The sequence below is a fragment of the Acinonyx jubatus genome, chromosome A2, assembly GCF_027475565.1.
Source record: "Acinonyx jubatus isolate Ajub_Pintada_27869175 chromosome A2, VMU_Ajub_asm_v1.0, whole genome shotgun sequence".
NCBI classification, from domain to species: Eukaryota; Metazoa; Chordata; class Mammalia; order Carnivora; family Felidae; genus Acinonyx; species Acinonyx jubatus.
This window is the reverse complement of record NC_069383.1, coordinates 88,547,491-88,574,848: the sequence shown is the minus strand read 5'-3', so window position 1 is coordinate 88,574,848 and position 27,358 is coordinate 88,547,491. Positions and strand designations below refer to the sequence as shown.

The following is a 27,358-nucleotide window of genomic DNA, read 5'->3' as shown; positions in this document are numbered from 1 at the left end:
AACCCGTGAATTGTGAGATCATTAACTGAGCCAAAGTTGGACGCTTAGCTGACTGAGCCACACAGGTGCCCCCACAATGTACCTTTTTAAAAGGACATAAATCAAAAAGGCACATGTGATGCTGTAATTTTAAAATGTGGAGTCCAAGCCACTGAGCTGCAGCTGACCTGGTTGCCAGTCTGTATGTGAAAAACACTTGCCCTTTTCTTCCCTTGACCTCCTTGTTGCTTAGCACGACGAGCTGCATGGTGTAAAGCGGGTGGTGAGAACAGGAAAACCTTCTGAGTGAGCATCACCTATCCTTCTCCTTCCTAAACCATCCACTTTTTGCGTCAGAGGTGGGTTGGGGAGCGAGAAACGGAAGCTCCCCCTCAGCCCCTGGAACAACAGTGCCCAGAGTTCTATTTTTCTCCACAACCAGTGGAAACTTGTAAAAACCCAGTAGTGAGAATTAGTGGGTTAGTGAACCCATGGAGGCTGACTCTGCTCTAAATGAGCCATGATAAAAAGTAATCACTACTCTAAGCCAAAACAAAACAGAAGTGCCCTTCTTACTAGGAAAACAACTGTAAACGTACTCTACTTAACGTACTTTAATAATAATCTCCAACTAGGAATACTCTTTTTAAGGATGACTTAAATCCCAGACCTACTAAAAAAAATTCATGAACATAACTACAGTTTTACTATATAGTCCTTATTTACGGAAGAATGCCAGCTAAAGCAGGAGTGGTAGTACAGAAAAACACTCACATCAATCCAGTAGTATTTGCTTCAGGCAATACGAATTCTCAGATACCTGAACAAGCCGATGCAAGACTGTGGGAGGACAGGGTAGTTGCCCAGTTTTTAAAATACCACCCTTCAGTTTACTAATTACAAAGAAAGGAAGGGGCGCCTGGGGTGGTTCAGTCGGTTAAGCATCTCTGTTCAGGTCAGGATCTCACAGTTCCTGAGTTGGATCCCCACATCGGGCTCTCTGCTGTCAGTGTAGAGCCCGCTTTAATCCTCTGTTCCCCTCTCTCTGCCTGTCTCCTGCTGATGTTCTCTTTCTTTCTCTCTCTCTCAAAACTAATAAACATTTTTAAGTGGATGGATGGATGGATGGATGGATGGTAGGGGAAAAGAGAGAAAGGTCCCATTACGGTAGAAAAACCTAGCAAGTACCATCATAACCCAGTGATTAAGTTTATACCATCAGTGATGGACAGACTGAACATTATTGCCTTTTGCTGTGATACACCAAAAAAGCCACAGTATCACTTAAGTAATATGTGTACCTAAGTCTAATCACGAGGCGTCAATCAGACAAATCCAAATGTAAAGGCATGGTGTAAAACAGCTGGCCTGGATTCTGCTAACAGCCCGATACCAATGTAATGCAAAAGGCTGGGCAGATCCAGATACCTTAATGGCAAATAACTAGATGTCCCAATGGGAGTATGTGGTCCTCGGTTAGATCTTGAATTTAAGGAGCTTAAAAAAAAATCGAAATTGTGTTACTGGGTAATTGAGTGAGTTTGGATATGGACTGCTTACTGGTAGTGTGGAATTTCATGTTAGGCTTCCTGAGCATGACCCGCTTGGTTAGGCAGGCAACTGCCTGTTCTAGGAGACACACACACAGCTCTCTAGGAGTAAGGTGTGATGTCTGCAACTAACTCACATGGGTCAGTCAAGTATTTACTGTGTGGGTGTTTATAGATCTAGAAAGAGATGTAAAGTAAATCTTGGGAAAAGTTAACATTTGGTCAATCTCCCTGCAAAGTATATGGTTCATTACATTGTTGCCACTTTCTGTCATTTGAATTTTTATAATTTAACAGTCAGGAAATTTTCTGAAGTATAAACTACTCTAAATTCACAAAATGGGAGATATTATTTGCAAAACGTGTGGTAAAGAGATTACCTTACTATATAAAAACAGCAAGAAAAATAATATCAAAAATAGGTTTAAAAAAGGCAGAGGTGGGGGGGGGCGGGTGGCAGCGGCACCTGGATGACTTACTTGGTTGAGCGTCCTAGCTCTTGATTTTGGCTCAGGTCATGGTCTTGTGGTTCATGAGATCAAGCCCGGCATCAGGCTCTGCGCTAACAGCGCGGACCCTGCTTGAGATTCTGTATCTTTCCTCTCTGCCCACCCCTTGTTCATGTACACGCTTGAGCTCTTGCTCTCTCTAAATAAGTAAACACATCTTAGAAATAGGTTAAAAAAATAGGTAACAGAACAAACAGGCAGTTCGCAGTCAACATATGTAGAAATGTTTAAATGTTCCTCGCAGTAGGAAGTATGTAGGTAAAAACCAAGATAAAATACCATTCTTAACAGACTGGCAGAGCTCAAAAAGGTTTATAATATGCTATGGGAGGAGACCCAGGGATGAGGCAGCAGGCACTTACATATTAATAGTGTGAACATAAATTGATAAAATTTTTTTTTAATTAAAAAAAAAATTTTTTTTTACCGTTTATTTATTTTTGAGACAGAGAGAGACAGAGCATGAATGGGGGAGGGTCAGAGAGAGAGAGGGAGACACAGAATCCGAAACAGGCTCCAGGCTCTGAGCTGTCAGCACAGAGCCCGACGTGGGGCTCGAACTCACGGACCGCGAGATCATGACCTGAGCTGAAGTCGGACGCTTAACCGACTGAGCCACCCAGGCGCCCCGATAAAACATTTTTGGAGGGCAATAGGGATTAAAATTTTAAATCCACATCTAGGGATTTATTCCAGTCATGTACCTATATAGATGCACAAAGAAGTATGTGTAAGGTTATTTGCTATAGAATTGTGTGTGATAGCAAAAGATAGGTAGCAATTTAAATGCCCTTCAAAGGAGACTGGTCACGTAAAGGATTGAATATCCATGTAGGACAGCAGCCATCCTTGTGCCGCTGGCCAAAGAATGAGGCAGCTTCAGAAGTACTGCGTGAATAAAGTAAACCTCGGATTTTCATTGTTTTTTTTTGAAGTTTATTTTGAGAGAGAAAGTGCGGGGGGTGGGTGGAGGGGCAGAGAAAAGGAGAGAGCATTCCAAGCAGGCTATCAGTGCAGATTCCAACACAGGGCTCAGACCCACAAGCTACGAGATCATGACCTGAGCCAAAGTCAGACGATTAACCGACTGAGCCATCCAGGCGCCCCATCAGATATTCATTTTTAAGTGAAAAAAGCAAGATGCTGAACAATTTATAATGTAATGAAATTTGTTTTCTAAAAGGGAGGATCTGGGTATTAGTTACATGGTTGTGTTTACTTTGTGAAAATTCATCAAGCAGAACACTTATGAGTTGTGTATTTTTCCATCTATATGACATTTATGTTAAAAGCTTCCCAAAAAATACTTAAAAGAGAGGAGACAGTAGGTACTTACATGCTTCTATATACAGAAAGTGTTTCTGGAAGGAAACATGAGAAGCTATTAACATTGGCTACTGGTGGGGAGAATTGTTTAGGGCTGGAGAAAGGACAAAAGTTTTTCAGTCCTCTATTTGTTTTTCTACATGTATTACTACTTAGGGATTTTTCATGAACACTTTCTAATACCTTTTAAATGATAGCACGGTACACATTCGTGGTAAGATTCCATCTCTATCTGTCTGTCTGTCTGTCTATATCTATCATGTGTTTAAGAAGAAAAGACTGGAGGGGTACCTGGGTTGTTCAGTTGGTTAAGTGTCTGACTCTTGATTTCAGCTCAGGTCATGATCTCATGGTTTGTGGGTTTGAGCCCCACATCAGGCTCAGCACTTAACAGTGAAAAAGCATGCTTCAGATTCTCTCTCTCTCTCTCTCTCTCTCTCTCTGCCCCTCCCCTGCTCTCTCCCTCTCTCTCTCAAAATAAACTTTAAAAAAAAGAAAAAGAAAAGAATGAAAAAAAAAGAATGGGAGGAATTACAAAGTTAGATATTAACATTTTTTTCAGGTAATGAAACTATAAATTGCCTTTCTTTGTACTTCTCCAAGTTTCCTGTAGCAAGATTACAATATTTTTCTGAAAATGGGACTGACTCTTTAAAATGTTTAATAACAATCTATGCAGTTGTATGGGATTGCTCTTTGCTCTTATCCCCTTGCCGCACCCTTCCCCCGTCACAAAAAGTAGCAGATTGCGCCTACGTGATTGTCCCATTACTGATTATAAATAACTTGAGGCTTTATGAATATAAATATGGCCCAGGTTACATCTGTCCAATAAGAATGAACCAGTATCATTTTGCTGGAGGAACAGTCCAGAGGAAAATGGAAAGTAACGCTCACCCTAGCTGCTGGGGTGCCTTTTTCACTCTTCATAGCGTGCTGCAGTCTGGTTTCAAGTAGGAACAAGGAACAAGCGTCCTGGACTGTTTTTCAGTGAGGCAGTATTTCATGATCTCTTTGTGCTCCTTTTTTTTTTTTTTTATATTTTTTAGAATAACTGCTCAAAGACTTGCCCACTTGAACAAGTGCTTGATGAACTTTAAGCTAGGGAATTTCAGCTATCAGAAAAACCCTCTGAAATTGGGAGAGCTTCAAGGGAACCACTTCACTGTTGTCCTCAGGTAAAGAACTGCAGGTAGGAATGCAGACTAGAGGGTCTTGCTGGGGCACCTCACGTCTGTTTGCACCAGTGATCCACCCAGGTGAGCTGGCACTAACAGGTGTGGCAGGAAAGGAAGGCAGAGCAGAGCCCCATAGGGCCAGGAGAGCAAGTACTGCTGGAGTATTTGTGCCAACGCCCCCTCACCTCTCAAAACTCAGCCCTTCCTTCGGAGAGAAGCTGTCTGCTTCCAACACAGGGTTTAAAGATCAAGAGGCTGTGCTTCCGCCTACATGCAGTACCTGGATGGGCGCACTCACAGACACAAGAAATAGAGTAGAGGTTACCTGGGGCCTGGCGTAGGAGGGGGAAAGGAGAGCTATTGTTTAGTGGGTGCAGAGCTTCCATTTATAATTTAAAAAAAGAAAAGAGAAAAAGAAAAGAGTCCTCAGGAGGTAGAGAGAAGGCTACCAGGGATAAGGGAAAGGCAGGGAGGAGCACCTGGCTGGCTCAGTAGGAAGAGCATGTGACTCTTGATATCAGAGTCATGAGTTCGAGCTCCACGTGGGGTGTAGAGATTACTTATATAAAACTTAAAAAAAATTTTTTAATGTTTATTTTTGAGTGACAGAGAGTTTGAATGGGGGAGGGGCAGAGAGAGAGAGGGACATAAAATCTGAAGCAGGCTCTAGGCTCTGTCAGCATAGAGCCTGATGCCAGGCTTGAACCTGTGAACCGGGAGATCATGACCTGAGCTGAAGTCAGACGCTTAACCGACTGAGCCACCCAGGGCAGCCCTAAAACCTTTTTTTAAAAAAGGGGAAAGGCATGGAAGCTAAGCCATATCATTTATATGTATACATGAATATGTGCGACTAAATTTTTTTCTGGAAATTTGGGCCCTTAACAGAAATATAACAGGAACTGATGAACAAGTTCAGCAAGCCATGAACTCTCTCAAGGAGATTGGATTTATTAACTACTATGGAATGCAAAGATTTGGAACTACTGCTGTCCCCACATATCAAGTTGGAAGGTTTGTATTTCATTCCTTAACTTTTGTCTGAAAGAGCTCTCATAAAAAAAGAAGAAAGATTTTTTGTTGCTGTGATTTTTAAATTTTTTTTAATGTTTATTTATTTTTGAGAGAGAGACCGTGAGTAGGGTAGGGGCAGAGAGAGAGGGAAACACAGGGTCCGAAGCAGGCTCCAGGCTCTGAACTGTCAGCACAGAGCTCGACACAGGACTCAAACTTACAAACCATGAGATGATGACCTGAGCTGAAGTCACACTTAACCAACTGAGCCACCCAGGTGCCCTGTTGCTGTCATTTATAACTATTCATGTCTGGGCCAAATGAGCCAGTGTATCTCATCAACTGATCCATAATATCCTTCTAATTTTTTTGTGTTTTAAGGTAATACATGTACATGGAAAAAATAAAAATACATCAATGTTCAGAAGGGTATAACCCAAAAAGTAAGTTTTTCTCCCATCGGGGATTCTGTTTTTAGTTTCTTTTTTTATAGGTAAATCTTGGCTCAGTACAATAAGCAGTTGGGTGACTCCGACCCAGAGTAGCCTGACAGAGATGGTGTAGTTTGTGATCTCTGTTAACAAGCACTTCCCAGTTTATTAAACTTACATCTCCACTCTCCCACCTTTAAAGACAGTGGCATAGAATATAAATTGCGTGGTAGAATTTATTTTAAGAAATCTGATTCTCTTGGGGCGCCTGGGTGGCTCAGTCATTTGAGCATAGGTCATGATCTCACTGTTCATGAGGTCGAGCCCACATCAGGCTCACTGCTGTCAGCGCAGAGCCCACTCCAGATCCTCTGTCCCCTTCTCTCTCTGCCCCTCCCCTGGTTGCACTCTTTATCTCAAAAATAAATATTTAAAAATTAAAAAGAAATCTGATTCTCTTTTAGGCAGTAAATAGGGAATCCCTCTAGGGTAAGGTACGGTGGGGATCCCATCAATAAACACTTAGACTCTCGGCGTTATTCGAGCCCCATGTTGGGTGTAGAGGTTACTTAATGAGTAAGTAAATTAACTAGAAAAATAACTAAATACTTGGTTTCATAAACCTAAACCTGTATATGCTGCCCTGCTGTCCTGTAGACTGTGTTACATAAAGTAATCATTCTCATGGGAGTTAGGATTGTAGAGGTTATGAGTTGGTGGTAATGTGAGAGCTTACATAGTTTGCATTCTTACTTGGGTTTCAAACCCCTGTTGTAGCAAAGGTGAAATTTAGGCTTGGGGTTTGCTGGAGCTCACCAGTTTTCCTCCATAGTCCTAGGAACAGAGGACTTTTCTGGACTTCCAGTGCATGGTTGCAGCAGCCGACTACACGAAGTTGCATCTGTTCATGTGTTTTTAAAAACACAACATGATAAAAATCTGTGATGTAGTATTCCTCTACCTCTTTAGGCAGTGTTGTAAAAGTTAAAAGCTCAGGCAGTAAAGTCAGACTTGGGTTTTGAGCCTCAGACTACTCATCTGTAAAATGGAGATCATAATACTAACCCCACAGGGTGGTGAAATGGAAGTGACATGGTGTCTATGCAGCATCTATTTCTATGCCTTAAATACAGTAAGTGCTCAATAAGCAGAAATAGTATTTTATTTGAAAGAGAGAGAGAGAGAGAGAGAGAGAGAGAGAGAATCTTGAGCAGGCTCCATGCTCACCGTGGAGTCTGATGCAGGGCTCCATCCCATGACCCTGGGATCATGACCTGAGTCAAAATCAAAAGTCGAAAGCTCAAACAACTGAGCCATCCAAGCGTCCCCAGAAAGTAATATTTTTTTTTAAAATGTTTATTTATTTTTGAGACAGAGAGAGACAGAGTGCAAGTGGGGGAGGGTCAGCAAGAGGGAGACACAGAATCTGAAACAGGCTCCAGGCTCTGAGCGGTCAGTACAGAGCCCGACGCGGGGCTCGAACCCACGGACTGTGAGATCATGACCTGAGCCGAAGTCGGACACTCAACCAACTGAGCCACCCAGGCGCCCCCAGAAAGTAATATTTTAAAACTAAAGCATCCTAAGCACAGAAAGAATTTTTGCCAAGAAGAAAACTAAAGTAACTGGTAATCATTATTATTAGATAATAAATGATGATGTTTTCAATCTTGCTAAATGGCCAAAGGACATTGATAAAGATAGTGAAGATGTTAATTGTATTATGGGACAGAATATTTAAGGGAAAACTGTATCAACTTTTGAATTTGTAATGAATTTGGCAGAAGAACAGCGGTGGGACCCTGCAAATTTTGTACTCCAAAGATAGTGTAAAATGATTAATGAAAATGAGATCAGATTTATCAAAAATATAAAGGAACAAAAATTGCATTGCATGCCTTAAGTATACAGTATGAGTATACAGTGCATTTAGAATCCCAAATCGACAGTTTCCACAACATAAGAATATTTCCTAGCTTCAAAGAAGCCCACTGTTACCATCATAGGAAAACAAAAACAAAAAACAAAACCCTTAGTTTTGAGTTTTGGAAGGGTGACTTACATCCAAGATTTTTAAAGAACTCTTACAAAGCAAAGACACAAGGACAAATGACAGTCTAAAAACGGGCAAGTGAGAGGCACCTGGGTGGCTCAGTCTTTTGAGTGTCTGACTCTTGATTTCGGCTCAGGTCATGACCCCAGGGTCTGTGACAAGCCCACGTGGAGCCTGCTTAAGATATTTTCTCTCTCTCTCTCTCTCTCTCTCTCTCTCTCTCTCTCTCTCTCTCTCTGCTTTTGCCCCTCCCCCACTCACATACACGTGCACACTCTGTCTCCAAAAAAAATAACTAAAATAAAAACAGGTGATCTGAGTAGACATTTCTCCAAAGAACATAGATTAATGGCCAGAAAGCACATGGAAAGATGTTCAACATCATTAGGGAATCACTAATCATTAGGGAAAAGGAATTTAAAACCCCAGTGAGCTATCACTTCACATCCACTATGATGGCTAAAGTCAAAAAGGCTTACAATAAAAAGTGTTGGTGAGGATGTGAAGAAATTGGAACCTGCATGCCCTGCTGGTAAAAATGTAAAATAGTATACCTATTTTGGATAACAGCCTGGCTAGTCCTCTACACCAAATATCATATGACTCAGCTGTTGCGCTCCTAGGTATATACTCAAGAATTTGAAAATGTGCGTCATACAAAAGTTTACACCAATGTTTATAGCAGCCAAAAAAAGGGAAACGACCCAGATGTCCATCAACTGATAAATAGATAAACAAAATGTGATGTATCCACACAATGGAATATTATTCAACAATAAAAATAAACAATGAGCACCTGGGTGGCTCAGTTGGTTAAGCCTCCACCTCTTTTTTTTTTTTTTTTTTAAGTTTTATTTATTTGCAAAGGGAGAGAGAATCCCAAGCAGGCTCCATACTGTGACCACCACGTGGGACTCAAATCCACCAACTGTGAGACCATGACCTGAGCCAAAACCAAGAGTCAGAAGTTCAGCTGACTGAGCCACCCAGGTGCCCCAAGCCTCTGACTCTTGATTTTGGCTCAGGTCATGATCTCATGATTCGTGAGATCGAGCCCTGAGCTGGGCTCCAGGCTGGCTATGGAGCCTGCTTAAGATTCTCTCTCTCCTCCTCTACCCCTCCCCTACCCCCCCTTAAAACAAAGGGACAATAAAAGAGAATGGAGTACTGATACTTGCTACAACATGGATAAACCTTGAAAACATGCTAAGTGAAAGAAGCTAGTCACAAAAGGCAAAATACTGTAGGATGCATTTATATGAGTTATCCAGATTACACAAATCCATAGAGAAAGGAAGTTGATTAGTGGTGCCTAGGTCTGGGGGAGGAGTAATAGATAGTGACTGCTCATGGGTGCAGGATTTCTTTTTGGGTGATAAAAATGTTCCAGAATTGATTGTGTGATGTTGCACAATTCTGTGAGTATACCATAAGCCATTATATTGTGTACTTAAATGGATGAATTATATGGATACATGAATTACACCTAAGTAAAACATTTTTCTTTAAAGGTGTAATAAATCTTTGCATATATGGTCAAATAACAAGGATGACAAGACCATTCAATGGTAAAGGACTGTCTTTTCAGTAAGTTGTGTTGGGGAAATTGGGTATAAACATTAAAAAATGAAGTTGGACCCTTATCGTACACCATTTACCAGAATTAATATAGATCAAAGACCTAAACATAAGAGCTATAACTATAAAATTAGAAGAAAACGAGAAAACCTCATGACATTTGGTTGCCAATTTCTTGGTTATAACACCAAAAGAAAAAAATAGGTTGGACTCCATAAAATTTAAGATATTTGTGTACAATATCCAGATGGCTAACAGACATGAAAAGATGCTCAACATCACTCATCATCAAAATACAAATCAAAATACAGATAGAAATACAAATCAAAAACATGATGGGATACCACCTCACACCTACCAGAATGGCTAGAATTACACAAGAAGCAACAGATATTGGCAAGGGTGTGAAGAAACAGGAACCCTCTTGCATTGTTGGTGGGAATGAAAACTGGTGCAGCCACTCTGGAGAACAGTATGGAGGTTCCTCAAAACTAAAAATAGAACTACCCTATGATCCAGCAATTGCACTATTAGGTATTTCCCCAAGGAATACAAAAATAAAATTCAAAGGGGTCCCTGCACCCCAGTGTTCATAGCAGCATTATCAACAATAGCCAATCTATGGAGAGAGCCCAAATGTCCATTGACTGATGAATGGATAAAGAAGATGTGTATATATATGTACAATGGAATATTATTCAGCCTTCACAAAGAATGAAATCTCGTCCTTTGCAATGATGTGGATGAAGCTAGCACATATCATGCTAAGCAAAGTAAGAGAAAGACAAATACTATATGATTTCACGCATATGTGAAATTTAAGAAACAAAATAGATGAATGTATGGAAGGGGTGGGAGGAAAGGAAGAGAGGCAAATAAACCACAAGAAACTCTTAATGATAGAGAACAAACAGGGTTGATCGAGGGAGCTCGGTGGGAGATGAGATTAGATGGGTGATGGGTTCTAAGGAGAGCACTTGTGATGAGCACTGGGTGTTGTATGGAAGTGATGAATCACTGAATTCTCCTGAAACCAGTGTTTCACAATATGTTAACTAAAACTTAAGTAAAATTTAAATTTAAGAAAATAAAAAGTTTTTGTGTCCAAAGGACACTTATCAACAGAATGAAAAAGCAACCCACAGAAGGGGAGAAAATGTTTGCAAATTATGTATCTGATGAGGGGTTAATATCCAAAATATATAGAGTTCCTACAACACAACAGCAAAATAACCTGATTTAAAATGGGCAAAGAACTTGAACTTTCTTCCAAGAAGATACATATTTTTTAAATATTTGTAATGTTTATTTTTGAGAGAGAGAGACAATGTGAGCAGGGGAGAGGCAGATAGAGAGGGAGACAGAAAATCCGAAGCAGGCTCCAGACTGAACTGTCAGCAGAGACTGACGGGGGACTTGAACTCACAGACCATGAGATCATGACCTGAGCTGAAGTGAGACACCCAACCAAGCCACCCAGGCGCCCCTCTTCCAAGAAGATACATTAATGACTAATAAGCTAATAATGAAAAGATGCTCAGTATTACCAATCATTAAGGAAATGGAAATCAAAATCACAATGCGATACTATATACCCATTAGAAATGCCATTAGTTAAAAAAAAAGACAATAAAACAAGTGTTGAACATGTGGAGAAATGGGAACCCTTGTGCGCTGCTGGTAGGAATATAAGTGGTACAGTCTCTATGGAAAATGATACGGTGTCTCTTCAAAAAATTAAATGTAGAATTAGCGTATGGTCCATAAATTCCATTTATGAGTATATACCCAAAAGAAGTGAAAGCAAACACTCAACATATATTTATATGCCTATGTTTTTGAGCACTGTTCACAATAGCCAGAAGAAGGAGGCAACCAACTTTCCATTAACAAGTGAATGCATAAACAAAACATGGTACATAGATACAATGGAATATCATTCAGCCTTGACAGGAAGGAATTTGTGACACATGCTACAAGATTATAAACCTTGAAGACCTTTATGCTAAATTAGCCAGTCACAAAAGGACAAATAACTGTAATTCCTCTTACGTGAGGACCTAGAATGGTTAGACGCATACGCAAGGTGGAGTGCTGGTTGCCAGGAGCTGGGAGGAGGAAGAGATGGGGATTAATGTTTAATGTGTGCAGAGTTTCAGTTGAGAAAGATGTAAAAGTTCTGGAGGCAGGTAGTACTGTTCACGGCAATATGAACGTACTTAGTGCCGTAGAACTGTACACTTCAAAGTGGCTAAAATGATGAGTTCGATGTTATATGTATTTTATACAATTTTTTTAAAAAGGAAGGTAAATAATAGGGCGCCTGGGTAGCTCAGTCGGTTAAGTGTCCAACTTCGGCTCAGGTCATGATCTCACAGTTCATAGGTTTGAGCCCCTGGAGCTTGCTTCGGATTCTGTGTTTCCCTCTCTCTCCGTTCTTCCCCTGCTCATGCTGTTTCTCTCTCTCAAAAATAATAAAGATTTAAAAATTAAAAAAAAAAAAGGAAGGTAAAGAAAGAGAACATAGGAAAAGTAGAAAACATCTTAATGTGTAGTGGGCCAGATAGAATGGCCTATTGTAACCACATCTGCGAATATTTAATATGGCAGTGTATATGGAACTTGCATGTATATGGTAGCATCTTAAACTTTGCAATATTTTGTACCACTTGTTGGCAGACTTGTTCTGCCAAGGGCCACATAGTAAACGTTTTAGGCTTTGTGGGCCGTGGAGTGTTCATAGAACGACTCACCTCCACTGTTAAAACAGTGTGAACCAGTCATACACAGTGTGTACATGGCTGAGTGCAGCTGCTTTACAATAAAAGTATTTACAAAATCAAGTGGCCAGCCAGATAACAAAGGTTTTTGAATAAAGACAGCTCCTTCTATGATACCTGGCAGACCAATGCCTAGTCCTGAGTTAGAACTCTCTTCTCTTGGGAGGTGTTGCAGATAGCCTAGCCAGCTACATAATGTGTCACCCAGGAGAATATTTAAAGACTGATAGAGCATGGCTTGTTCCAGGAACGCAAGGATGGCCAGTAGTAGAAAATCTGTTATGTAATTAGTCACATTAGTGGATAAATAATCCATATGAGCACATCATCGGATACCAAACAGCATTTTATACACTTTAATATACAAAAGTATCCCATATGGGTTAACTTAAATATGAAAAATTAAAACCCTAGTTAACTAAAACTAAAATTAATAGGTATTTCTATATTCTTATGGTCAGGAAGGCCTCTCTAAGCATAACTCCCAAGACCAAATATCTTAACAGAAAAAAATTGCAGATATGATAGGCAAAATAGAATTTTTGCAAGGCAAAAGATAGTACAATAAAAGTTAAAGAAAAAATTGTGTACACTTACAGATGTATCAAGAAAAGTCATGGGGGTGTCTGGCTCAGTCGGTATAGCACATGACTCTTAAATTTCAGGGTTGTGAGTTCAGTCCTCATGTTGGATATAGAGATTACTTAAAAATCTTTTTTAAAAAGTCATGAAAAATACACTCTAAAGTGTTAATTTAGGGGCACCTGAGTGGCTCAGTTAAGTGTCCGACTTCGGCTCAGATCATGATCTCGCGGTCTGTGAGTTCAAGCCCCGCGTCAGGCTCTGTGCTGACAGCTAGGAGCCTGGAGCCTGCTTCTGATCCTGTATCTCCCTCTCTCTCTTCCCCTCCCCCACTCACACTCTAGCTCTAAAAATAAATGAACATTAAAAAATAATAAAGTGTTAAATTAGATTACAGGTAACCTTTCTTATGTACTGTTTAATTTTTAAGAATCATGTATAACTTATAACCAACAAAAGTAAAGATGTTTCCATTTGGGCCAGAATAATAGGGAAGGATAAAGTGTTACTCTTTGTCTAGGCAAGAAGGTATTCAACACAGGGGAGAAATTTCTTGAGAGGTTTCAAATAAGTTTTAGTACAGATTTGTACAGATACCATGTTTAACAGCTTAATGACTTGGTAGTATTTACTATTACAGCTTTTAAAACCTGTGACAAGGGGCGCCTGGGTGGCACAGTCGGTTAAGCGTCTGACTTCAGCCAGGTCACGATCTCGCGGTCCGTGAGTTCGAGCCCCGCATCAGGCTCTGGGCTGATGGCTCAGAGCCTGGAGCCTGTTTCCGATTCTGTGTCTCCCTCTCTCTCTGTCCCCCCCCCCCCCCCCCGTTCATGCTCTGTCTCTCTCTGTCCCCCCCAAAAAAATAAATAAACATTGAAAAAAAATTTTTTTAATAAAAATAAAATAAATAAAAAATAAAACCTGTGACATAAGGGGCATCTGGGTGGCTCAGCTGGTTAAGCAACCAACTCTTGGTTTTGGCTCAAATCATGATCTTGTGGTTCATGGGATCGAGCCCCGCATCAGGCTGTGTGATGACAGTGTGGAGACTGCTTGGGATTCTCTCCCCACCCTCTCTCTGCACCCACCCTCCCTCTCTCTCTCTCCCTCAAAATAAATAAACATTTAAATAAATAAATAAAAATACAAGTTGATGTGATGTTAAATGTTAATAAGTAAACATTCTTAATTTTCTTCTCTCTTTTGAGTTCTTTTCTCATTTACATTTGAAACGTATATCATTAGTTTTTCAGCTTATTTTTAAGTTTAATAAAATATATAGAATTTTAACACAATTTTTCACTCCATAAATTTCAGCATATAAAATTTATCTTAATGCAAAATTAAGTAAAATAATGTAAAGTAGAAAAAATTAAAGCAAAATAAATGCTGTTTCATTTTAGAGCTATATTACAGAATTCCTGGACTGAAGTCATGGATTTAATATTGAAACCCCGTTCTGGAGGTAAGAATAAAATTCATGTTAATGAAAAAAAAATAGAATATCTTGTTAGGTATTTGTGGAATTGCTTTGAATAAAAAATATCTGTGTATATTAGGTAGGTATTTCAGAAATTTTAAAAATTGTTTTTGGGGCTCATGGGTGGCTCAGTCGGTTGGGCGTCCGACTTGAGCTCAGGTCATGATCTCCCGCACTGTGAGTTCCAGCCCCGCGTCGGGCTCTGTGCTGACAGCTCAGAGCCTGGAGCCTGCTTCAGATTCTGTGTCTCCCTCTCTCTGTGTCCCTCCCCCATTCATGCTCTGTCTCTCTCTGTCTCAAAAATAAATAAATGTTAAAAAAATTTTTTTTAATTGTTTTTATAGTAAAATTAAAAGGATAGTTTATTTTTTCACAAATTTTATGTATATATTTGAGATTTATAATTTGTATCCTGTGTTTAGCTCTTTAGTTCATCTAATATATTAATCCATAAACAAATATATTTCCTTTGCCCCATACACTACTAAATCCCTGAACGTGCAGGAATCCAAACACATCTCACTTGTGGTTAATTTGTTAAAGCATAGTGTAGTAGAAATTAAAAACTGGGCAAAAAGTGTTGAAGATTTTAGTTTGTTAGCTACTTTCCAGAAAGTACGTCTAAATTCATATCATCTAAAAAATGATTTAAATACTACTTTACAAATTATCAAAATATTTAGTCCCTTTGGGTAATTATTCATTTCCAAATTAAAGAGATAAAGTTGTCTACTTTTAAGGAGAGTTCCTATCAAATTTGCCAACACAGTAGAAAAAGAGAAAGGAGAAAAGGCTCCCTGGGTTTTGTCTTCTGTTAAATCAGCCGTGATAAGGGGACAGTAATGGACTTTCAATACTGGAGGTGGGGGTGGGCTAATATCGACGAAGCTCTTTCATTCTGTACATTCTCCCCGTCCCACCTTCTCACCTCCTGACAGGTATTCTCAATGAGCAGAATCTGTTCAGAGTACCTGTGTTTCAAAGAGCATTTTCTAATTTTGTGTTCTCTAGGAAGCGTGTTAAAGTTACGGAAATCTGTCCATTTCATAAATTGTTTTAACACAACTTTTTTTCCCCCCCAGCTGAAAAGGGCTACTTGGTTAAGTGCAGGGAAGAGTGGGCGAAGACCAAAGACCCAGCTGCTGCCCTCAGAAAACTACCTGTCAAAAGGTGTGTGGAAGGGCAGCTGCTGCGAGGACTTTCAAAATATGGAATGAAGAATATAGTCTCTGCATTTGGCATAGTGAGTGCTATTTGTGAAGTCAGGCAAATGACTTGAGGTGGCTTAATTCTTTTTAAATTTTACCTTTAAATATTTTACTAAATCTTAGAAGAGCGGAAGGTAAATAAGGATCCTTTGGTGATCTCGGAGACGTGTGTTACCTGAGTGATCCTTGTGTGTACCCTAAATGGTGACGAGGGAGGGTGGTGGGTGTGGGTGGCGTTGGCAACAGTTATTCACATGGAGGGCTGAGAAAAGCATGAAAGTGGTAAATACTGCCTACAAGGAAATTTAATTTAAATTTAATTAAATTTAACTTAAGGAATTTAAGGAAATGTAACTTAACTTTAATTTTAAGTATCTTGCTACTTGAGAAATTCAGAATCCATCTTAGGTTGCACTTGTTGATCGTTGTCCAGCATCGGGACTGCAACCTGCCTCAGTAAGAGGTTGCACGGGAAGCGCCCTAGTGATTACATTTTAGTTTGGTTTCTTCGTGGTTGTTCAGGAGTGGGTACCATCTTGGCAAGTGTGGCCTCTGCCAGTGTTCAGATGGCTGTGATCCCTCGTGGACTAAAGGTTAACTCTTAAACTTAACGTTTCATTTACTCTTCCCCTGGTAAACAAGAAAGAATTTTTACCGCATGAAGTCAGTTGTCAGTTCAGTCATTCAGATTTTCTCCCTCCACGGCCATTAGCAGGAAGGAAGCACTGTTTGCTGTGTAACTAACCAATGTGTGAATTTCTAGAGTTTGAGGGCCGTGTCTTTGGTTTAGGGTGTGAGCTCCACAGGACTTGCTTTATTTGCATAAACATGTGGGAGCTGCCGCCATGGAAGCTGACCATGAGCACCCCGTAGTCGGAGGAGTTCTGTCTCTAAAATTGGTTGCCGTGCATCAGTCACTGTTGCTATAAGCCTTTAGAGAGATGAGATTTGAGCTACGAGCTTCTTGTTCTAGGGTCACCACTGAGCAAGTGGGAGGCCTGGGAAAGTACAGTACTTTTAATATTCAGAATATGTATTTTTTTCCTTGCCTGTTTTTTATCCTTCCCTCCAGATACCAAGAAATAATCGCTTAATGTATATTCATAGCTACCAAAGCTATGTGTGGAATAACATGGTAAGCAAGAGGATAGAGGAGTACGGACTGAGACCCGTTCCGGGGGACCTCGTTCTCAAAGGAGGTAAAAAGGCAGATATCCTCCTGACTCCACCAAACTAGGGTTCAGTCATTTGACACTAGTGCTTAAAATCCAGCCTGGCCACTGCTTGGGGAGGGTGGGGGGTGTCTAGTAAGGTTAAATGGAAAGGCATTGTAAGCTCAGACGGAACACTTTGCATCTGTATCTCTAATCAAAATATGCATACGATTTGAGTAAGCGCCTGACTCTCTTCTGGGTCTGTGGGCCTCCATTTTCTTGGCTAGAAGAAGATTTGAATGAGATGTTGTCTTTAAGTCTTTTTCTAAACTTTAATCTGGGTCTAGCAAATACTCCTCTACACTTCTAGACTTGCCTTGGCGCCTCAGCTATTGTCCGCCAGTTTTAAAGAGTTTCTGTAAGTCAGCTCTCGACCGGAGCTCACTTCACACACGGGCCGTGACGTAACACACACTTAGTGCGTACTCTGTGCTGGCAATGTTCATAAAACACACAGCTGATCCCCTCTGATGCTAAGCCCCCACCTTGTGTCAGGCCTTGTGTTAAGCCCTTTGCCTACCTCTTCTGGTTTAAAGCTCGCAGTATTCTGTGAAGTGTTCCCTGTGTTCTTCAGACAAGATTCACAAGATTCCACATCTGGTTAAAAAAGGAAAAGGCAGAGATTCAGAATCAAAGTCGGCCTGTTTCCAAAGTCCATGTTCTGGCACACCCAGCCGCCCTTCTCCTGTCTGAAGACATAGCCTGTTCATCTACATGTATACCCAATAAGTCCACTAAGGGTCCTGTTGAGAAATTTTGATTATCCTGGATTAATAGTTTTTAATCTCCTCCAATGTTGATTACATCCAGTGTGTTTTAATGTCCCATATGCCATCACATTTCATCCTCTAAACGCAGACTGATTTAAAATTATTCTTTTATCAAAATGCATCCAATGGCAATAGCTTTCTAGATAGTATTTTGTAGGGTTGTTTAAAAAGGAGAAAGCAGCTTGTTTTTTTAAAGCATTCTAAAAACATACGGGTGCAGCTGAGAAATAAATGTTTGTTTTTTTGTTTTTTGTTTTTTTGACTTTCCACTTGTTATGAATCCATGATTTTATTTCTTGGGTAGAGCAGAAAAGACAGAAAGGTACCTAACTTAATTTCCTTAAATTTTGTAGGCCACTCATCCTGTGTCAGCTTGCATGTAATTTTTGAAGATCAAGCTCATGAAAATATCACCTATTTTTGTAGTTTTTCTTAATTTATCTGTGTGTCAATTTGCAGCTACAGCCACCTATGTTGATGAAGAAGATGTTAATAATTACTCCATCCATGATGTGGTAATGCCTTTGCCTGGTTTCGATGTTATCTACCCAAAGCATAAAAGTAAGTTTCCTGTCAGGGGAAAGTAGATAAAACAAAGCCTGACATATTTAAGCCACTTACCAGCCACCAAGAATAGAGAGAGGGGAAAAAATCAGTACTTTAAATATAATTTTAGAACTTTCATTTCTGTCAGACTTGAAAATGTTTAGATTTCAAACATTTATAACCTATGTTTACATATATAAAGTCTCCCTGAAAGGTATTCAAGTGGATAATTTTTTTTTATTTTTTTTAATGTTTATTTTTGAGACAGAGGGAGACAGAGCACGAGTGGGGGAGGGGCAGAGACAGAGGGAGACACGGAATCCGAAATAGGCTCCAGGCTCTGAGCTGTCAGCACAAAGCCTGATGCGGGGCTCAAACCCACGAACCATGAGATCATGACCTGACCCGAAGTCGGACGCTTAACCGACTGAGCCACCCAGGCGCCCCTCAAATGGATAATTTTTTAAAAATTTTTATTTTTAGGTAATCTCTACACCCAACATGGGGTTCGAACTTAAGTACCCCAAGTTCAAGAGTTGTATGTTCCACTAAGTCAGTCAGGCGCCCCTGGGTAATTTAAATTAAGAAACAAAATGGTGGAGGGGCTCCTGGGTGGCTCCTTCAGCTAAGGGGCTGACTTCTGCTCAGGTTATTATCTTGAGGTTTCGGGAGTTAGAGCTCCGTGTCAGACTCTGTGTGCTGGCAGCACGCAGCCTGCTTGTGATTCTCTGTCTCCCTCCCTCCCCCCCCCTCCTCTCTCTCTCTCTCTCTCTCTCTCTCTCTCTCTCTGCCCCTCCCTACTTACACTGCCTTTGTCTCTTTCAAATGAGTAAAAACTTAAAAAAACAAAAAAAAGACATCTTTTCTCTCGAGGGGTCAGAATGATTATTTTGCTTATCAATGTTATATTCCTTGTAACCATACAAGTTACAGAATGCTTAGGAATTAACACCCTTCTTTGATACTGCAAATACTGACAAAAGTTAGTCATCTGCCACTTACATATTAATATAATCAGATTGCTGCGCTTCTAATTCTTATGTGAGGTTGACTTCACTGAGAGAAAGCAGAGAAAAGGAGGAGGGAATGAATAGGAGGGGGGAGGGGAACAGTCTGCCTACCCTATGGCACAGGGTAATGCCATTTAAGCCATAAATTCAATACAGCTTTTGACAAAGTTTGTTCATGGAATCCTTGTGGCGAAAACAGGGGCTCGTAGACTGGATGGGCATGTGGATCGGTTACATATGCGCACTTGGCATCCAGCAGTGCTCAATTTAGGGATCCCTGTTGTCTTATAGATACGTTGTGAGGGAGTCTTTCCTTGACCCTGGTCTACCCAATATTTTTTATGAATAACTTGAATAAGAAATCTGCAGGGCGCCTGGGTGGCTCGGTAGGTTAAGTGTCCAACTTCAACTCAGATCATGATCTCACGGTTCATGGGTTCGAGCTCCGCGTCGGGCTCTGTGCTGACAGCTCAGAGCTTATAGGCTGCTTCAGGTTCTGTGTCTCCCTCTCTCTCTGCCCCTTCCCTGCTCGTGCACTCTCTCTCTCTGTCTCAAATATAAATAAACATTTTTTTAAAATCTGCTTATCATGTTTGCAAGTTATGTTACCCAAAACTGTTAATACTAATTGTATAAAAAGTAAATTTTTTAAAAGAACTACAGAAGGCATTTAATAGAGTTAAATATAAATTCTTACTTCTGTAAAGGTCCGGCTTGATAGTAGTCTATATAAAAAGTATCTGGAGTTCTTATTGAACATCATTCTGCTACCCTGAGGCAGATGAAGGGTTTTGTGGAGAATACAGCAATGTCAGAAGAGGGACAGTTGAAAGAACGTGTGTGTGGCCTAAAGAAGATACGGCTTAAAGGTCCAGCACTTGTGTGAACATGTGAAAAAGGGCAGTTAACCTGCTGTGTTGCAAAGCAGTGAGCAGAAGTTATAAAAAGACAGATTTCAGTTTGGAATAAGGAACTTTCTAACAATTGGTGAGCCTCACAAAGACGTTACCGTAAATGGCAACCTGCAAGCAAAGGCCGGGTGACTGTCTCTCTCAGGTGTTATAAAAAAGATTCCACATCAGGGGTGAGGGTGAGCCAGATTGTTTTCCCAGGTCTCTTATTTTTATACATTTATTTATAACTGCCTTCTTCAGGAATTGGAGGCCTCTGTACATGCTCTATTCCAACTCTGAGCATGTATAAATTATAGGTTAATAACTTCTCTTGAAATGGCCTTTTATAGTTAGCTTGAGAACCTTACACCCCAGATACTGTGGCTGCTTATGAGAGATAACTTACAAGTTGCTCAAATCTAAGCTGGAGACATCTAGTCCTAGTAGTTAATCCCTAAATTTTGATTCTAGAGAACAGGCTGGATTATAAATGAGAGAGACTAATTTTGTTAGGATGCTATGAATTTATTTGTGGTCTGGCAGAAGGTGGCTTGCTCACATGCTGCATTCCAGCTAACTTTTTGTATCTTACAGTTAGCGAAGCCTACAGGGAAATGCTCACAGCAGACAATCTGGATATTGACAACATGAGACACAAAATTCGAGATTATTCCTTATCAGGAGCCTACCGAAAGATCATTATTCGTCCTCAGAATGTCAGTTGGTGAGTGATAGTCTGGAAGGAAGTAGAACTGAATTACAATGTGAGATTTAAAGCTTTTGCATCACATGTTTATTGTCCAGTGTTGACAACCTGGCATAGAAGCATTACTTGTTGTTACTATTATCATTATTACTTCTTGCAGTTTTCGATCATCAGGAAACAAACGAGTGTAAGTGGTTAAGTTTACATTTTATAGACCTTGCTAAATTATTGAAGATCTATGCAGAGTGGGGTGCCTGGGTAGCTCAGTGGGTTAAGTGTTTGACCGTGGCTCAGGTCATGATCACGCGTTCCATGGGTTTAAACCCAGCGTCAGGCTCAGAGCCTAGAGCCTGCTTCGGATTCTATGTCTCCCTCTCTCTCTGCCCCTCCCCTATTTGCACACATGCACGCGCTTGTGAGATCTCTCTCTCTCTCTCTCTCTCAAAAATAAAAATAAACGTTAATAAAAAGGAAGAAGGGGCACCTGGGTGGCTCAGTCAATTAAGTGTCTGACTTCAGCTCAGGTCATGATCTCATAGTTGGTGAGTTTGAGCCCGCGTCAGGCTTTAAAAAAAAAAAAAGGAAGAAACATTTAAACTTTTCCCTACTTTGAAAAAACTAAGATTTGCTTATAAAGCTATCCCTGAGCAAGCTACCTTTATTCCGAATTAGCTATGAGTTTCAAACACTGATCTGTTTGTTTTAATATGTTCTGAAGAAAAAAAACATACATGTATTAACTCATTTAAAATATTTCAGTATATTTATTTGATAATTTTATAAAACTCAATTCTGTTTGATAATTTTAAAAACTAAATCCTGAATTAGTTGTCCATTGCCGGGAGATTCTCTCTTTTCCCTGTCTCCATCTCTGGGTTGTGGGATGAGGTTGGCCAGGTTGGACTTGGTCTTCCCCACCCCAGAGGGCTGTTTCTGGTGAGTAACGCGGTGCTGTTAGAAGTGATGACCACCGTGGAGAAGATACAAATGCCATTACTAATTCACATCTTCACCAAGTGAAGTTTCCACCTACATAGAAAAAGAATTTCCATCCTAAGGAAGCATTTTATATTTTTTTAACGTAGTCTGGCATCATTTGTCATCTTGTATGATCATACAAAAGCAATACTTACATGTAAAATCTGGCCCTGTTCTGTTATTGAACGACTTCCCCTTAGAATTCCTTACACAGGCCTGTGTGTTTTTTCCTTTCTAAGAAAATGGTGATGAGCAGTTTTAGTTCCTTTCATAGAAGTTTGCATTCACACTTTATTTGTGTGTTTTGAAGGGAAGTCGTTGCATATGATGATCCCAAAATTCCACTCTTCAATACAGATGTGGACAACCTAGAAGGGAAACCACCACCGGTGTTTGCTTCTGGTAAGTTTACTCAGCCGTCAGCTCTGTGTCAACTTTGAAACATTTTCTCAGACGAAAACATAAATTAAACTGCCACCTTCCACCTGCCCAGTGATTGCTATTTTGTGTTTTGTCATCTTGGTTTCGTGGTTATAGCTTGATGTCAGGTGATTAGAACAATAGATTTCACTGAAAATGAATGAACATTATGGTATTAGGTGGTTGAATATTTCCTCCCCCACTGAGTGAACAAAGGTGAGGGAATATCCAGGAACAGAGTCTAAAACATGAAATCTGCATTGTCATTGTCAACTTCTGGCTGCGATTCCCTCGTCTGTTTCCACCCTGTGCCCTTCTTGAAGGTTCCAAGTAGAATTACTGTCGGGATTCGGCTGGATCATATACTTCTGATCTCACTTCTACATTTTATTCTCTGAGGCCCCACGGGAGGTGGTGCCTGCAGAAGAGCCCAGTTCTTTCCTCTCTGTAGCGATTATATGACTCTCCCCAGTCTCTCTGCAGCTGCCTTCCTTTTCTGACCGTTCTCTTCTTTCTTGCCTGGCAGAAGGCAAATACAGAGCTCTGAAGATGGATTTTTCTCTTCCTCCTTCTACCTACGCTACCATGGCCATTCGCGAAGTGCTAAAAATGGATACCAGCATCAAGAACCAGACCCAGCTGAACACCACCTGGCTCCGCTGAGTCCTTTTTCCCCAGACGAGAACATGCAGACTGGTGTTTGCTGGCTTCTTGTTCATTTTTGTCTTAGTACAGACCATAGGTGTATTTTAGATCTTTGTAGCTAAAGATTATTTGTATTTTTTCAAGTTTTTATTAGCTTAATTTGCAATATTTGTACACATAATACAAATCCTGAGGATCCTAATTCTAGCTCAGAGAATATAAATTGATCAGAATATATTTCAGGTGCTTAAATCATAGTAAAACATCAGCTTTATTTGGCTTTATGATAATTTAAAAGGACTTTCGGTTTAAACTTGCAATTTTAAGTTTCGCTTCATTCTTAAAGGACGACATGAATTTTTCATGTAGCCATGAATGGAGTATGCAGCAATGCATTTTAAGAGAAAATGCAGCAAAGCAAATCTTGACTATGGATAAATAGACTGCCCCCACCCCGCCTATAAGTACAGTACTCATGCTTATTTAAATGATGATAAAACATGTCCAGGTTGTAGATGCAAAAGTGGCTGTCATCATCTAACTCCCATGCCAGGTTTAGGTAGGTGTGGATAGATCTTTTAGTTGCAGTAGCTTTTGCATTTATATTATCGTTGCCTTGTAGGACAGTTGCGTGATAGGACTTTTTTTCTCAGTGTAAACATGTGTCGCTATTTTTATTAGTCAAGGTGTGATTTTTACTCTAGGTGCCTTTTATGTTCAGAATGCTTTCCACTGGACTGGTATTTGTCCACAAGTAAATGACAGCAGAGAAGAAAACTTTAAACCTTTACAAAAGGGCTCCTCCGATCAGCAGCCTCACCCTTTGTCACCTTCAGCTTGGGTATTTCTGTTTCTGGCATTGTGTAAAACTTTTCTCTGGTGTGAAAGGCTGACTATGCCTTGCCAAGGATGTGTGACATAATTGCACCAGTTTTTATTTTCTACCATTTCTAGAACAAAATGTAATAAACATTTTTTAAAACTCCTTTCTAGTTATGGGTGGTTTTTTTTTTAAGTTTATTTATTTATTTTGAGAGAGAGAAAGCACGAGCAGGTGAGGGGCAGAGAGAGAGAAAGAGAGAATTCCGAGCAGGCTCCACACTGTCAGCACAGAGCCCAACGCAGGGCTCAAACTCATGAACTGTGAGATCATGACCTGAGCCAAAGTCGGATGCTTAACCGACTGAGCCACTGAGGCGCTCCCTGTATTAGTTATGTTAATAAGTTAAATAAGTTATCTAAAACTGAGTGCAGATGAGAACCTTGGCCCAGACTGAGGGCAAGGCAATAAGTGATTGAGGGATCCTCAGAGATGGTGTCGACACAAAGGTGGGTGTCATGATCAGGTGTGAGATGTCATGAAAATCATACAGTTGAGTGTCCGACTGTACGACTCTTGGACAATGATGGACTGGATTCAAGGTTATTCTTACAATAACACCCCTCACTTGCTTTCCAGTGTGCTTTCTGGAGAGAAGAATGGAGAAGACCTTCTGTACCAGGAGCATCACGCCATAGCAGGGTGGGTGACATTTGTCCCGTATCTGGTACTGGACAGTTCAGGACTGTTTTTCAGCCCTTGTGTTTTAATGGCATCCATCACACTACAGAGGTGGAAAAATATTAGAAATGCCATGGTAAATAGCCCTTTTAGCTGGCTGGTTTCTAAAGAATCTCTTACCTACAAAAGCCAAATATATTAAATGTGTATTGGACTGTTTGTAGTTTCCAGTGCTCCCGAGTTATTTTCCTTCATCAGACTGATTAGTGAACATGCTTATTAAGGGGACCTGACTCTGCCTAATGCAAGTACAATCAGTAGTTCTGCATTTATAAATTTACATTACCAGAAAAAAATAAAGTCCAAACTCAGAAATGTTCTCTTCATCTGAGAATACTTAGAGCCGTATAGGTTGAGTTCATTTTCCCCTGGCATTAGCCAACTAACAGTTTGTGCATGTTTCCTCTTAAATACCAGCTGGAAGATAGTGAATCAGGCAGAGTCTTAGAGCCATTTTTTTTTTTTTTTAATGTTTTAGTTTTGGGAGCATGCAAGCAGGGAAGAAGGTACAGAGGATCTGAAGTGGGCTCTGTGCTGACAGCAGCGAGCCTGATGTGGGGCTCAAACTCACAAACTGTGAGAACATGACCTGAGCCGGTCAGACACTCAACCAACTGAGCCACCCAGGTGCCCCTCTTAGAGCTGTTTTGAGACTCTAGGACACTATCTAACTCCAGGAATCAATCATTGCCTTAGCAGAGATGTCAGGACATTTTATTGTTAACAAAGGGGGGGATATTTCTCTGAGGCAAGTTTACAAGCCTGAAAACAGCCTCATCCCTAACTACACCTTTGTTTGTAAGTTTTTGGCTAAAAGAAATAACAAAAGACCATTATTTTTTTTATTATGATATAAACTCAGCACTATTTACTAATGGAAAAGTAAGCTAAATAGTCATACTATCAACTGATTTTATTCATGGTTTTATGTTGTAGAGGATAACTAGACAGTCATTACACAAATTGAAAAAACTATTTCCTGGTTGAGTCCAACCAAAAAATGAGCAGCACCTACAGTAGCACATTGGTACTTCAACCTTTGTCAGTTGTGGGGCTCCTGGGTGGCTGAGTCAGTTGAGCCTCTGACTTCGGCTCAGGTCACGATCTCACAGTCTGAGTTCAAGCCCCGTGTCGGGCTCTGTGCTGACAGCTGAGATCCTGGAGCCTGCTTCGGATTCTGTGTCTTCCTCTCTCTCTGCCCCTCCCCCATTCATACTGTCTCTCTCTCTCTTTCTTTCTCTCTCTCTCTCTCAAAAATAAATAAACATTAAAAGAAAAAAAATTTTTAAACCTTTACCAGTTGTGCCAGCAATACATACTAGCACAAACTGGTCTTTGTCCTGGAATGCTCTTTGTGGCCAATTTTGCACTAAAAAAATAAGGATCTTTGTGGTACACAATAGAATATTTATACGTGTGTGTGTACGCGCACATGTGTGTGCGCAGCCTCTACTGATGTGTGTATATGTCATATTTTGAAATAAAAACAGTGTATCCGTGTCATTACCACACATGACGAGAGCTCAATGGAAGAACTCAGAGCTAGGAATGGCCGGGTTTTGCCCTTCATTAACTGAAGAGTACATAGCAGAGGATAACTTCATAGTTTTCTTTGTTTGGTGAAATCTGCTCTCCTACTTAATGGGGTCATATTCCTGTAGGCTAAAACTTCTCAGTTTGGGAACTTGCAAAATCTGAGGAAAAAGTATGGATGTTGTTTCCAGGGGAAGGAAAGAAGACACGTGTATACACATACACACACCCCTACACATACATAAATAACTTTTTTATTTTAATATTTGTTGTTTTTTTTTTTCTTTTGAGAGAGAGAGAGAGCGTGTGTAAGCAGGGGAGGGCCAGAGATGGAGAGAGAGAATCCCAAGAAGGCTCTGCACTGTCAGTGCAGAGCCCGACACGGGGCTCGATTTCAGGAACCGTGAGACCATGACCTGAGCCAAAATCAAGAGACACTTAACCAACTGAGCCACCCAGGCATCTCGATAACTTTTCTTTTTAATGTCTTGTTTATTTTTGAGAGAGTGCCGTGTGCAAGCAGGGGAGGGGGGCAAAGGATCTGAAGCTGTCAGCACAGAGCCCAATGCAGGGCTCGAACTCACAAACTGTGAGATCATGACCCGAGCTGAAGTTGGAGACTTGCCTGAGCCACCCAGGCACTCCTAGGTATGCTAACTTTTTATACAATTTTATGGGCTCTAGTGTTTTCAAATGAGACCCCCCCCCCCCCACTACTCTAAGTAAGTGCTGTCCAAACTTTAACGTGCATGGGAATCCCCTGGCAATCTTGTTACGCTGTGGAACGTACTTGAGGAACTCCAGGTGAAGTCAGAAATACTTTGCATTTCTAACAAGCTCGCAGAGGGTCCTATGCTGCTCGTCTGCACACCACCCTTGGGGAAGCAAGGCTCACACCTGCAGTGGCCGGTGCATCAGCCACCAGCCACACATGCTTAATTTAAATGTGAGCTAACTAATATGTAAAATTCAGCTTTCCGGTCACGCTAGCTGTAGTCCAGCTGCTCCATTGCTGTGTGTGTGGGTGGCAGCTGCTGTGCTGGATGGCACTTAGGTAACCAGTCCGTCATCCCAACACAGGAATCCGTGTTGATCAGGTGTGACACCAGCGACCCTAATACCAAGGGCACATGTTGAGCATGTGCGAGTGGGATGACCTTGCAGTTAGATCCGGGGCCCCTGTTGATGACTGAAGAGTTCCCACTTGACATAGATCACCCCAGGAGTGTTCCTGAAATTTGCTTCCATTTCCTGGCTTTCTCCAGGACCACCTGTGATCCTGTTTTCTCCTTTTCTGCCCTTGATTGCATCCAAACATCTTGTCCAAAGGTTTCCTTCAACCTGTGTTAAGGCTCTATGGCCTTGTTGCTCTATATGGGAAAATTATCCCAAAAGAGTCTTAACTGCCGTAATT

The 27,358-nt window shown here is 40.7% G+C and overlaps 1 protein-coding gene across 4 annotated transcripts in view; it reads left to right on the top strand.

Moving 5' to 3' along the window:
* The window catches only part of PUS7 (pseudouridine synthase 7), a 58,208-nt gene extending 32,023 nt beyond the window's left edge, over nt 1–26,185 (top strand). Inside the window, exons 8-16 of one of the 4 annotated variants that reach the window (XM_053218603.1) lie at nt 4,414–4,542; nt 5,431–5,556; nt 14,384–14,445; nt 15,543–15,703; nt 16,741–16,867; nt 18,112–18,213; nt 20,696–20,825; nt 22,096–22,187; nt 24,310–26,185. In XM_053218603.1, coding sequence (XP_053074578.1) covers nt 4,414–4,542; nt 5,431–5,556; nt 14,384–14,445; nt 15,543–15,703; nt 16,741–16,867; nt 18,112–18,213; nt 20,696–20,825; nt 22,096–22,187; nt 24,310–24,368 — 988 coding nt within the window. In that variant the 3' untranslated portion in view covers nt 24,369–26,185. Of the gene's footprint in view, nt 1–4,413; nt 4,543–5,430; nt 5,557–14,383; nt 14,446–15,542; nt 15,704–16,740; nt 16,868–18,111; nt 18,214–20,695; nt 20,826–22,095; nt 22,188–22,731; nt 23,836–24,309 lie in introns of those variants that run through there. The other 3 variants (XM_027071715.2, XM_053218604.1, XM_053218605.1) reach the window with 3 other exon arrangements.
* Nucleotides 26,186–27,358: the final 1,173 nt, after the last annotated feature.